We start from the raw sequence: 14007 nt of genomic DNA, 5'->3' as shown, positions 1-14007 counted from the left end.
CTTTCTCAATCATTTTACGTGATTCCTACAATTGAACTCCAAAGTGGAAGAAACTTAAATAGTCTTTATCTTACACAGGCTAGTGAAAATCTCCCAGAAAACATAGCAACAGCTATTTTCCATCTATCTTTGGATACGTCATTGGGAAGCTTATTACCCAGCATGCAAGAGACAGCAGTGGCCTACTTGGAGCAGGTGAATTCCGACAGCCATGATCTCTACAGGAGAGTGGCCCGTGCTGCTCTTTGGATGGAGTCCACCTGCAACTTCCTCAAGGAAGCACAAGCTGAGGTATAAGCTCCACGTCATATAATAACAGCAAGCCAATACGGGGACCTTACATTTCCAGTTAAAAATCACTCAAGCAAAAATGTTCAAACTTTGTGTTAATTCTTGTGTTTATTTATGTGTATATAGGGAGAGAAGAACTGGTTCGAGTTATTGGAGCTGGCAGACCAAGCGATTAGTGGCCTCCCATTTCACCAGCACCTACCCATTGTCAAGGAATGCATTCGGATCTGCTCTTACCTGTATGATAAAAATCACATCAATTATCTTTGCAATGAAATCTTGTTTTTTGCTAAATTTCAGCCACCTCATTGTTCCGGGTAGAAAATCTGATAACCATCTTTAACTGTTCTCTTTGACCTCAAATGTACATTATTGTAGTATTAAGTTTGGGTTGTAATTTTCAAAGATTTCTCTGGACAACGTTCCGCGCTTATAGGTTGTTAATTGCACTGGTAGAAGGAGTGTACACAACCACATAAAATACTTACATAAATAATAGATACAATAGGACCCAGTAGGGAGCCTTGTGGGACACCATTTTGTAATTCAAAAAAATAGAAGATAGAGCATCAACTTGAACACATGACTTTCTTCCGCCAGTAATTTTCAAACCATTTAACGATTTTTAAAGAGCCAAGTTTGCTAACATTAGTAGAAACATACAGCGATTAACAGTGTCAAAAGACTTCAATAAATCTAAGTGACACACAGTGTTCTTTAGAGTCAATGGCATTCATATCATTTTAGACCTCCACTGTAACAGTAGCTGTACTGTATTTTTTCTTCTGACGCCTGACTGAATGTCACTGAGAATGCCATGTATAAACAATAAATATTTTTAATTCATGACCTACTAACCCTTCAAATACAAATATATTTATAATTATTTCCATCTTTTTTTCCATGTTTTATTCCTCATGCTGCCCATCACTAGGTGGAAGTTTGATCAGCCCAGCCCCCTTCTCCAAACGGAGAGCCAGAAACTGCTCCTCAAGCTGCTGTCACATACCTTGCTGCCTGTCAAGATGGAAACATACGAATGCTCTTTAAACCTGGTCAAGGTCAGAACATGCCATGTTTTTAAGACAGTCAGTTTTTAATTGACAGTGTGTGGGTTCATGGCTAAAATCATGGCTACTAAAGCCATAGTATGGTCTGTTTCCTGGGTCACCAATTTATTAAAAAAGTAGGTTAAAGATAGATTGATTGCAGATCTTTGACAGTGTGCTATAAAAACCGTCTTGACATTTGGAATCAGACTTCCTTTTTCATTTTCTAACCACCATATAGAGCACATGGCTACATTTAAAGTGAATTGGAACCCGTGTATGCAAGTGCAAGTGGGAGGACAGTGATAATTTATGATGTGTGCTGGTGTGATTATATACACCTCTAGGACTGCATTGGCATCCAGAATGTGTCACGACAGGAACCGAGAGCCTGCGGTGGAATAAACTTCCTGCTTCACCTCAGGGTGCTCTATGAAATAAGCGCTTTTGGTCTCCAGGATTCTGCGGAGAAGGTGGGCAAATGTACATGTGTTCTTTATTTATATTAGAACTCATTTGACTTTTAAATCTTTTTGAGCAAGATGAGAATTTAGGTCAGGGTTGAAAGGAATTTCTATGATAAACACACCTACTAATGATAATAAAAGTACATGGATTTCTGTATTGTGTGATTTCTTTGTGTTTCTGTATGCTACTTTAGATATGCTAAACTGTGAAGGTACACAGCTTTCATTTATACTACCTGCTTCTAAATGTTTTATCAGCAGTGCTTGTGTGAATTCAGCACTTTACCTGTGATCTATAGGTGAATGGTGCTGCCAAGGATATTCTGCTATTCCTACTTAAGGGACGATTGATGATGACAGCATCAACCTGGGAAAGATTCAATGAGGCCCTTTACCCGGTCATGCCAATACTACAGGTAGGGTTCTCTCTGTAGAGGCTGTGTTGCATTTGCACTGCCGAGCTCATAAAGCGGCATCATGTTCGGAACTTATTACATTATATTTGTGGAGCCGAGGGAAGCGGTGTTTGTTCTCCACAATCAAAACAACTATGATCAAAAGTGCAATTTTAGCACTCTTGGACCACAAAAGACTGCATATCGAGCTGCCAGTGAGAAAAATGTAGTTATTCTCTCATTTACATATTCTGTGTTATATTGTTTCCTTTTTGGGGGAGAAAAAACAAGCTTTTATTAATTGTTCACTTTCAGGCAACAGAAAGCCTGGAAATTCTTCATGAATATACATGAGATTTTGACTAGGCTGTCAAGTGTGATTTAATTCAAGAAGGCCATTCAGTGATGGGCCCGCCATGTCAACAAGAGATGAAATGAAACCAGCCGTAATCAAAGCAGTGCATATTTTATTTACTGTTGTGCTGCTTAGATGGAATTCCCCATTGTTCACTCTATTGTCTGCCAAGGCGGTCTGAGGATTGTGTGTTTCTGTGTGTGTGTGCGTGTGTGTGGCAGGGTTACGCTAGCACTCAGGAGTCACTTGGAAACTGTGTCCTGCTGATAAGTGACATGTCGGACGTGGCAAGAGAAAGTTTTCCAAGCATAGCCAAGCTTAAAGCCGCGCTGCGACTCCTTTTCACCAAACAACCCACGTGAGTATGGGCTCTGGGACTTACTTTGTCTGTTTTTGTCTCTGTGAATATCCGGGTGTCATATCCCTGTCTGATATGAACGTATATGAAGACGAAATGTTCCGCAGCTTGTGTGGAGAGACTTGAGATCTCAGTTTTTTGTTTTTTTTATCTGAAGCAGAAAAACTCCAGAGAGTATTAATATTTTGCATTACAAACTGAAATGTGATGGACATATTACTTCTGTCTGTAGCTGTCAGCTGATGTGCTCATCAAGTCATCGAAATCCTCAGTGTGGCCTGTGTGAAACAGCTCTTTAGTCCCAGTCTATGAATATTGATAGAGATGGAAATTAACACCAGACACTGGCCAGGAGACAAGCCCTGGTACATTTTGGCACCAGCTAATAGATTTGTCTGCCTGGCCAGACACTATTTGACAACCAATCAACATTTAGATGTTGTGTAAAAAACAGAAATCTCGAAGTGATAACATAATTAGCCCTCCATTTATATTGCTTTTATTCTATCTTTTAAAGCGTGATTTTTTTAAAGTAAATATCAATATTCACATTTGCATGAATTCTGCTTGTTAATAACAGTGTGAGAATAGAAGCAGTGCAACAGATCCTGCCCCACCTAACCAGCAGTGATGATGCTAACACAGCCAGACCAGACCTGGATCAACAACTGATCTCCTCCCTTCCAAATCTCTTCTGCCTCAAAACCCCTGTAGACATCAGGCTGGATACCATCAACAAGTCTGTCCTCAAGGTATAAATCTACATACACAGACGGAATAACACGTTAAGATACATTCCTGCTGACTTGTTGTGTTTGATGGCGGGCAGGTGGAGTCAGTGGAGAAGCTGTTTTGTATCTTGACTTCAGACTCAGTTGACATCTCCCTGAAAAGATCGGCAGCAGAGCAGCTTTCTGTAGTGCTTCAAGGTGAGATGTCTGTAAAAAATTTTTTATATATTGTATATAGAGTATACTTGAGTTTCCTCAAACTCATGTATTATTTCAACACCTTTCCTTGCTGAAGCTTGCCTCTGGATAGGCTGATAAGGATCATTTAAAGTCTTCTTCTGTCCATTTTCCTCCAAAAACTTTGTCCATTCTAATCAGTGTGATCATTAAGAGGCAGATTTGAATGAGAAACACATTGATTTTCACATGTTTTTGCTTTTGGCCTCTTCTAACCTGTGTATTTATGGTCCCTCAAAAACATATTTTCTATTTTACTAAGTTAAACTCCAAGTTCTTACAAATCTGTACAGAGGATTTCAAGCACAACCAGCTGCTTATAGTTGAAATTCCTCTAAAAGTTGATCTGAGAAGTTTATTAGGCTTGATACTTTATAATGAAGTATTTGCCTAAGTTATCTGCCACCCGAACAGAGGGTTCAAAGACCCAAATGAAACTCTCCTCCACAACATATCTTTAGAAATCTGCCCTTGTGAGATGTAGAATTTGCAAGGAGTGCAGATGTGTTTTTTTTTTTTGCCTTCCCACCACCATATGTTTTAGGCAACCACAAAAAACAAACAGTAGATGAATATGCAAATGTTTGTTGTCGGTTTATTGAATTGTTCTGCTACCTTCCCTGCAGACACCACAATGCATCCAGTGCTGAAGAATCTTGGAATTACCGACAAAGTCATTTCTTTCATTATGGAGAGTGTAAACGGCAACACGGTAAACACAAAACCTGCTTTGGCAAAGTGAGGAATAGATGTGTGCTGAGTGAATTGCTGTTGAAGCCTAATAAAACAAACCCCCGTATCTCATAAATGCAGTAACATGTGCTCCCAGTTTTGTACATTTCCTACTCTTGTGAGTACATGTGTTGCCAGCGGATGGAGAGGAAACCCACTGAAGCTTGCATGATAGAAGGATGAAGTGGCCTGTATTAATAGTGTCAGACAGGCTTTGGTCAGCAGTGATTTTAGCCGTCTAGTTCTTGCAGTCTGTTGATCACTCCCAGGCCTTAAATCAGACGCTGCTTACAGGGCTAAACGTCCAGCATTACTGACTACATGGAGGTGGAGGGACACACAAACAGGATGACTTTTCTCAGCTAACAAGTGTGTAAAGGAGATGTCTGCGAGTCATATCTGTCCCTTTATTTCGATTGCCTGCAACCTGCGTAATCACTGAATTTGAGTTAATGTTATGTGAAGAGACAGTAACGAGGCCGTGTGCATTTATATGTGTGAGACAGAAAGAGAATGTGTGTGTGTGTGTGTGTGTGTCTGTGTTTTCCCTGCAATTAGACACTGAGTGCGAATGTTGCTGTTTTTTCCCCAGAGCTCAGATTGCCTGCTGGAGCCTTGTGCTTGCATCCTGAGGAAGCTGGTGTATTCAGATCCAGCTCTGAGGCACAGCCTGGCACAGCGCAACCTCCTGCTCCTCACAGTGCTCAGGGGTACGTTCACAAGACAACTCATTAAGTAACAGCTATACACGTTGTGTGGTGCAGCCTGGGGGCATATTCTTTGAATAAAAAAAAATAATGGAGTTGACAAGTCATTCTTTGATGCACAGTTTTTATGTCACTCTGTAATAGGTGGTATTATAGCATGATGCAACTTGTTGCTATGGAGCTCAACAAAACACACATAGCTTTATTCGAGCTTTGTCTTCAGTGCTGATGCTGGCAATGTATGACGTAACTCACATTGTTGTATAATTTGTAGCTTAATTATTTATCAAATATTTTAAATACATTTGTATTTAATTAACTTGAATGTGACTGCCTGCATATATTTAGACTTTTCCCCACAGATTTAGGCAGACATATTCTTTTTTGAGCGTTCAAGAGATAGGTTTTATGCAAAATATGTGCCAAATGTTTTATTACAACTCAGTCCAAAGCATGAACGCTTCATTTCAGAGTCACCATATTGTCCTAATGTAAACAAAGCCTGGCTGGCTCTATCATTGTACGCTTCAGCACTTTAATGGTGAAATGAGTCCTGAGTCTCTAAAAGTACTTTAATGTTGCTGATGAGATGGAGAGACAAAGTTTAGGGTGCGGTTATTATTAAGTTGTGTATGTGTTGTCTTCATTATAGCATCCCTGATATTAAAGGAGAACAAAGGCAATGGGAGTGAGATTTCTGCCCTAATGAGCTTGCTTCTATTTGATGAAATTGCAAGCATTGAAGTCTGGTGAGTTTATTGTTTCTCTCTCAGAGCTTCCCATCATTCTAAAATAAATGTGCCTGTTTAAAAAATAATAATAATAAAAAAAAAATGTTGTGCTTCCTGTTTTTGATGTCATATCAGGTCGGACAATTCCAACACAGATGTGTCCCTCGCTCCGTTTTCCCTTCCCCTGTCTGTAACACGAAGGTGAGCTGATTGGTTAAAATATGAAAACAGCTGTCATTCATATTTAGGTCATCAAGTTCTCAACAGCAGTTTACAATTCTCCAAAATTTCCAGGTTCAACATCCCGTTCCAGGCAGCGACTCATCACGCTGTCAGCCCTTACTGCTGCGTCCTGCCCTCTTCCTCTGACCTGCTGACCCTGGCGCCTGCCCGCCAAGCCCTACAAGTGGCCTGGAATACCGCATGGCATGCCGGGATGGACAACCTGCTTGAAGAGCTTCAAGGCCATTCAACCAATGTTGATGAGTGAGAACCTTTTTGAACATAGTTAGACTTAAGAATAGTTTCAAACTATCCTGAATCTGTCTATTCAATGTCCATGTCCTCATTAGCACTTTGCTATTCATTTTTGGTTTCAGTTTGAGGAAACAGTTGGATGGTGGAGAAACTGATCAGAATCATAATTCCTTTGCAGGATTTTAAAGTAGAACAATCCTGCTACACATCACTCTTTTGCAATGTTCTCTTTAATGGAGAAATGCACTAAAGAATTACGTCTTGTGTTTCATCTGTCTTCATTTACTTCTAATGTGACCTAATTCAAACAGATGAGGATGTCTCTCGCACAGATTTTACCAGCTTGATTACAGCAAAAAGGTTTAGAATGTGTCATAGATGGATCAATCCATCTGGAAGTAAATTTCATACAGTGCTTTAATTGAGACAAGAAGACGTATTTAAAGTTCAAGGCAATTTTGTTTGAATCCATATTGTTTTGACATCATTTGACTATTTCCTTGAACATTGCTTCTTGTCGTAGCTGCAATGATGCGTGCTTCTGCTCGATACAGTGATATGTAATGCTCAGAAAACATCTTTCTGTGGATGACTTATAAATGTCTCATCCCTTTGGATTGCTGATCAAATGTGTTTATTAATACAGGCATTAGTATTCTTTTCATGATGCCAATTAAGAAATACACATATATTATCAAGCATTTACATTTTGTTCCCCCACAGATTTCATCTTGACTTAAGGCTGTCAGAAGCCCAGGTTCTGTCCCTGCAGGCGGTTCACCTTCCTGCTGCACTGCAGGACTGCATCCAGGCCATCGTCATGGCAGCGGGACACAGTTCGGTGACTTCTGCCCTCTCCAGGCTCAGCCTCTATTTGCTTTTTGACAGACTGGCACTCCCTCAAGTTGCCACACACAGCTGCAGAGACACTCTCCAGTCCCTCAGTTGGCAGGCAGCAGTGACCAGGTACTACCCATACGATGTCAATGTACCATGTATTTATTTGAGGTTCAATGCTTAGAAGCAAGATCCTCTCCACTTTGTTCTTACTGCTGTCAACTAAATGTTTTCCATTGCTCATAAAGGGAAGAAAGGCTTCATGTGTTTGTCTTACTTTGTAGAATTTCTCATGAATTTCTTGAATTGCCAGCCTTTTTTCTTTTATTGCAATTAGGGCGTCCAGGTTTTCTTTATTTTCTTTACTTTTTTACCTTTTAAAGTGCCTGATATGCGCATTAAAGCTTCACTAAAGTCTGGGATTGATTCATAATTTCTCTTCGAACCAAAACGTTCGAGTGACATTATTGAAGATCTTTGAAGTTATTTTGAATTTTCTTTCAGCCAAAAGTTTTACCTGTAAAAGAATTGAACAATGCTGAGAAAGTTTGTCAATAGAAATTAAGCGTAATGGTCATATTTGAGTAATTGTACCAAGAAAAGGTATTAAATGATCACCAGGATTTTCCTTTCACAGGGCTCTCTTCCTCTTGTTGACACGGTCTCTCTCTCTTCCTTTCCTGAAGGTTTCTCAAGGTGCGTCCTGCCTGTGTCGAGGATGAGAGGTTGCTGGTGGGCATTGTTGCATTTTTGAATGCCTACTTCAAACAGGTGCACACCGAGTCCACATCTGACTCCGAGGACAAGGACCTGCGCTGGATACTGCAGCTGCTCCTCAACCAGGTACAAATAATTCACACTTTCTGGACAAGCAACGCCAGCTAAACCTCACTTCTATCATCCTGTAGCCTGCTTGGTTGTGTTACAGAGCCATGGTTGTAAAATCCATGGATCATGCAGTCAAAAGAAAAATTAGCAAAATAGCAGCCATCTCATCCGTATATTTTTTTCTTAATGTGTTTTAATGCACTTGTAGTTTGTCTTTGCTGTCTTTCTATGTACAAATGAAGTATCTGTGTTTGCATCTCTGCTCGCTAGTAATCTGGTTAGGCTCTCTCCTCTCCAACACAGAGGGTTATATATACCTGTAATCAAAACAAGTCACATGCCATCAGAAAAGCCGTACTGTCTCATAACGACAGGGAAAACAGTTTCACAGTGTGGCACCTCAGACCTGCAGCACAGATCATTTCCTGAGCTCTCAACACAAAGTTGGAGTCATACGTTTTGCCTGAGGAGAAGGAAAACTGCACTGTTTTAGCAGCGAGAGCTACTTTTAGGATTTAATCAGTCTCACCTTGGCTTCCTCATTAATGTGTGTGTAAACAATAAGCCCTCCCCTGGCAGCTGAAGCAGACTCAGATTGAATGCCTGGTAGGGGTGAACAGCTCTGCTCTGACTTTTCTGTAATTACTGAGCTGTTTCAGGAACATCTGTTGTTCTCTTCACTCCCATCAACTATCTTCTTCGTATGCACTGCTGAAGAAATAAATTCTGCATGTTTTGCACTCCTAGAGCTGGGGTTTGCATGGAAATATAGCCCGTAGTATGCGCGTGATGCTTATTGAAACATTGCTGGTAACCTTTTCCTTTCATGGGTCAGTTTGTTAGAATTTAGAAAAAATCAGCAGATAGAATGTTTTTTTATAATCAATACTTCATAATCTACTTAAGTTACTAGTTCCATCAAGACAAAGACAAAGATGTGACTAAATATGCATGCGGATAACAAAGTACTGTTCATTACTTATTACTCATTTCTCTCATTTCAGCTTGTAGTTTTCTTTTTCCTTCACAAATGTATTTTTTGCTAGCCAAGATTAGTAAATCAAAGTTTCAAACAATTCCACATATTCAAAAATAATCAAATAGATAGATAGATGGGTACTTTATTAATCCTTTGCAGGAAATTACACCGTCACAGCAGCAACTGCATTCACAGTCACAACACCACACAAAAAACTAACAAATACAAGACATCAAAAATACTAAGATCAGTTTTAAAAAAAACTAGACTAAAATGTCAGAATTATAAATAATAGACATCCTAGAAATGTAATGAAAATGTTGGTGTCCATTCATATAACGCTCATCTAGGAGGCTGCATCCCTTCTAAATTTGCTGCTCGGTGTGGAGACACAGACCTCCACTCAAAACTCAGGGGAGCTGGAGGAACTGAAGAACCATGTCAGCCAGAGACTTCAGAGAGAGCTGACCAGCTTCTTCAACATCTTACTCCTTAGACTGACACACACCACTGACAGGTAAGCATGACAGAGCTTAGCCCTAATGCTAAGGTACTCATTTAAAATGTATTCAATTCTTAAAGGTAGCAGTAGCATCCTTTCTGCTTTTCAAATAATAAGCTCTAAATTCTGCTCTAAATGCTGCTGTAGTTCAGGGGCACAGAGGCATAACTTTTCTGTTGGCATTATGCCTTGGAATCTCTACAATTCTAATGAATTCTAAATTAGAAATGAATGAAAGCGCAGTTATTTTTACTCTGTAAGAGCTCGGAGAAGGTGAATGAACTCCATTTGAATGCTATTCAGCCTTCCTGTGCGGTTATAAAATGAATTAACATCAACAGGAAGAAACAAAGTTACTGAAATGTTTTTCCACTGTAGGGAATGTTTTATTATTTTTCACATAACTTGTGATGAAAAACCTGCTTGCTTAGTCATTCAGACATCAAAATTGACAGCATCATACAAGCATTACCTACTCATGATGAAGAATTTGCATTAGAGTTATTATTTTTGTCTGTTGTCTGCATCAACCATCCTGTCTGTATTTCTCACTCTCTCTCTCACTCTGTCCTTTCCTTTCTGTCCAGGCTCTGTCTGGCGCTAGCAGGCCCCTTCAAGAGCCAGCTGGCAGTCCGTTTGCTTCAGAGCCTGCGGGTGTCCGACGCCCCGCGTTTCTACGGCCTTCCCAGCCTGGAGAGGACACTGCAGGGCATGGTCAGCCTGACTGCCCAGCCTGGCTGGAGCTCCCACTGCCCTGACCTGGAGCCCATGTCCCTCTGCTCCAAGTATCTCAGTGGTCTTTTAGAGGTGTGTGAGCAGTGTTCTGTGTCTGCTGAGTACGTGTGCATATGTTCATGTGTTGCACAGGCATATGCACGAAGCATGCCGACTCACAAGAGCCAAGACTGCCAACAGAAATGAATAAAAGGCAAAGCAGAGTGCTTTCTGAGGAATTAATTAAAAATGAAGCAGAATATGGTTACGGGACATGAATTGCAAAAGGTAAAAAATCTCATTGATTAGATATGCCACACTGAGAAGATGCTGATGAGATTAATCAAGCTTGCCTATTCCATCTGTTCGGTTGTTCAACAGTCCGTGAAACAATAACCTAACACAGTGAAGACCAGCTTGCACAGCAGTCTTCAGCACAGAGGTGTCCAAACTTTCATTTTTGATTGAGAATGAAGACCCCTGTGGAATCGACTCTTCTCTTTGCACAATACCTTTTCATGTTGGTTTGGTTTGTTTCAACAGGCTGCTCTGATTAACATGAGATAAAGAGTGAGGGTTAGTTTCCTTTTCAGTCTGAACCCTCTGGTGGCTACTTCGATCTTACAATCCGATACCTGACCCCCATGCCCTCCACCCTCTGACCGACCTCTCACCTGATACTTTCAGCACTGTAGGGCCCTAAAGCTCAGCCAGCCTTAGGCCACTCTCTCTCTCTCTCTTCATCAGCTCTTCAGTGCACTTCCACATCCTGATGGCGAGAATCAAAGCTAAATAATTAGTCTCTGCTGTATTTATTAGGATGCAGTGAGTCGCATACAGCAAACACTAAACCGAAGCCGTCTTGGATGTTCAAATGACAACGATCCAGAAAGCAGGAGCATCTTGTGATAAAACCACTTAACAAATATGTTTTGTGACCTTCTGTGCAGGTGATCTCCTCTTTCTATGTAGAGTGGGGAGGCAACTCCCTCTCTTTCATGGGGAAAGGTGTGACCAAGAACGCTGTCGTCTGCTTACTTCACCTCTCCCATGAGATGATGGCAGACACCACAGACAAGGCAAGTGTCAACAATGTCCTGTAAGTGAAGATACTGCTGCTTACAAAGGAATCAGTGATCCGATTCATGTACTGGAGTTTTTCCCCCTTTCTTCACCAGACTCCATGAAAACATTTTAAAATGTAACCAACCTTGAGCATGTTTTTCTTTCTATTTTGTCTTCATCAGGACTTCATAGTTCATTGGTCTTTGGGGACTGAGGCAGCTGCCGAGGAGGGTAGTGCCTCTCAGCTTGGTTTGGCCTGGCTCATTCCACTCTGGGTCGACCGAGATCAGGAGGTACGGACAGTCACTACACTTACAGAAACAACATTTATGACACTACAGTCTTCAATATTTAGCTGCTCACTGCTCGTCTCTACTTCAATAACTTTCTCTGTCATCAAATTGAGTTTCAAGAGGCCTGACATTTGGGACGTAATGAAACCCATAAGATTTGTTCCAGAACTCACAGAGAAAAAGAAGCAAATGACGGCATGTCATACCAAAACCCTCTGTCTGTCTCCGAAAATAACTTCCAACACAAGTCACTCTAAAGAGGCTCCCTTGACTCTGCCATTTCTGCTTTAAATGCCAGTCTTATGAATAACCACCACGTACAAATTTGAAGGCTACTTATTTCTAGTCTTAAGATGTACATTTAACTCTCTCTTCTCTTTTCTCTAAACACCCACCTGAATTCTCGTTTCAGGTGAGGTGTGCCAGTTTGGGTCTGGGTGCAGCTCTGTCCTCGGTGCCCAGCGGGTGCCAGGCTCTGTGTGCCAGCTGTCAGAACATCAGCGGAGGTCTGTGGGGCACGCTGCTCAACATCCTCATGGATCAGCAGGAGAGCAGCATGGTCCGCAGAGAGGTATCATTCTTAGTGCCACTCGTGAAAAAAAAAAAAAAAAAACACCTTTCTGAGATGTTCTGAGCTTAAATATAGAGCTGTTTATTATTTATAGTTATAGAAATGACTGATACATGATAAAGCAATAATTGCCTTGTTTTAAGGACTGAACAGTACTGTGTTTTCTTGTGGTCAGTGAGTGTGGCTGGACTTCTGTGTATTACCAGTCAAATACAGGCAGATGGCACTGTTGCTGATGCAGTCTCACTTGACCTAGTGTGTGCGCAACTTTTTTTTTGTGTTTGTTTGTGTGTCCAGGCTGCATTTATCCTGCAGAATTTGCTGGTGATGCCCATGCCTGCCAACGCAGAGGAGGCCAAGGACTCCCACTGGCAGGTCAGCAGCTCTGCCAGCCAGTTAAAAAGCCTTTATAGACCATGAAGTGTTTTCTTTTTTTTTTATCTCTCCCTATCCTTCAGTTTCTCTTTGTGTCTCTCCTCTTTCTCTTACCAAACCAAGTATTTACTTGAGTCCTGCATAGTTCAGACAGGGTTTGCTAGTTTTGAAACTCTACTGGGGGTGCAGCCCCTCCTCCCCCGCTCTCCCAGTAACATAATGAGGTTTAAACCCTCATCATCAAAAAAATCATCATCCTTATTTGCTATTTGCCAGAAGCAGAAAATAGATCCATATTACTCATTATTACCTTTAAACAATGCTTTTTGTTTAAGATAATCTGATCTAGTTTTATTTGACAAAAGCTTGAGAAAGACAGAAAGGCAAACTGAGGTTGTGTGAAAATGTTTGAGATATTTCTGATACATTTATCAGTAACATTTTCATGTGCACTCATCCCTTTATATCCTTCTCATACTCTCCTGTCTCCCAGCACCCATGCGTTCACGATGAGGAGTCCGGTGTGTCTCTAGTGGGTCTTCCAGCGCTTCAGGCTCTGCTCTACCACTGTCAGTACTTCCAGCATGTGGCTGTCTGTGCCTCCAGTTGTTACAGAGGCAGGTACACTTTCCATCTGCAGCCTCGTGCCGGCTCCACTGGAGGACCAGGCCTTCAAGGGGGCAGTTCACTGGGTAAGTGTTGGTTTTATGATGATTAGATCATGTGGCCTTTTTTAAATGGATTGCACTTTAGAGGATTCAAGTATAAATTAACAAATGATTGTTGGTCTAGATTCTGAGAACTCTCTATGGTTTTGGAAATGTGATCCACCAGCTCCCACTGCAAACTCCAGCCGACCTTCCAGCTCCCTCTCCACCTCGAGCACTGTGGTCAGCAATGCTTCATGCCTTAAAAAAATGCACACAAACCTGCACGTTGTTAATGAATAGCTGCATTAAGTCCCATCTGGATCCTCATGTCTGCATGTCGTTGTTGTTTACAGATTCGAGGTTCAGGACCGCACACCCCTAAAAGTCTGTCTCCATTAAGCGTCACAGAAGAAACCCCGACCAGCAGACTGACGGCCCAAGGTAATGCTAGGACAAAAATGTCTTTAATTCAGTGAAATAAAAAGTGCATAGGAGTTTTCACACACTTGTTTTTAAAGTAACAGAGCATGGTTTATTATTTATACCAAATATACTTTCACATTATTTCAAAAGCAGTGAATGTTTTTTTGGTCGCTTGCAAACAAACTGGAACCATTCTCCATATTTGTTTATTTATGTCTCCGTCTTACATATCAAATTGAA

At 41.0% G+C, this 14007-nt stretch overlaps 1 protein-coding gene across 3 annotated transcripts in view; it reads left to right on the top strand.

Annotated features, from left to right (window-relative positions):
• Positions 1-14007, top strand: part of rttn (rotatin) — a 31190-nt gene that overhangs the window by 5639 nt on the left and 11544 nt on the right. For 2 of the 3 annotated variants that reach the window (XM_065948694.1, XM_020646340.3), the window contains exons 12-35: positions 79-291; positions 418-530; positions 1226-1352; positions 1688-1813; positions 2107-2223; positions 2779-2915; positions 3496-3667; positions 3745-3844; positions 4510-4595; positions 5208-5325; positions 5975-6071; positions 6189-6254; positions 6348-6539; positions 7254-7496; positions 8054-8210; positions 9525-9691; positions 10264-10483; positions 11341-11469; positions 11638-11748; positions 12161-12319; positions 12617-12694; positions 13188-13386; positions 13487-13584; positions 13698-13785. In XM_065948694.1, the coding sequence (XP_065804766.1) occupies positions 79-291; positions 418-530; positions 1226-1352; positions 1688-1813; positions 2107-2223; positions 2779-2915; positions 3496-3667; positions 3745-3844; positions 4510-4595; positions 5208-5325; positions 5975-6071; positions 6189-6254; positions 6348-6539; positions 7254-7496; positions 8054-8210; positions 9525-9691; positions 10264-10483; positions 11341-11469; positions 11638-11748; positions 12161-12319; positions 12617-12694; positions 13188-13386; positions 13487-13584; positions 13698-13785 (3313 nt within the window). The remainder of the gene's footprint in view (positions 1-78; positions 292-417; positions 531-1225; positions 1353-1687; positions 1814-2106; positions 2224-2778; positions 2916-3495; positions 3668-3744; positions 3845-4509; positions 4596-5207; positions 5326-5974; positions 6072-6188; positions 6255-6347; positions 6540-7253; positions 7497-8053; positions 8211-9524; positions 9692-10263; positions 10484-11340; positions 11470-11637; positions 11749-12160; positions 12320-12616; positions 12695-13187; positions 13387-13486; positions 13585-13697; positions 13786-14007) is intronic. The other variant, XM_065948695.1, reaches the window with a different exon arrangement.

The sequence above is a fragment of the Labrus bergylta genome, chromosome 20 (assembly GCF_963930695.1).
Source record: "Labrus bergylta chromosome 20, fLabBer1.1, whole genome shotgun sequence".
NCBI lineage: Eukaryota > Metazoa > Chordata > Actinopteri > Labriformes > Labridae > Labrus > Labrus bergylta.
Note: the sequence above shows the minus strand (reverse complement) of the source record. Positions and strands in the feature narration are given on the sequence as shown.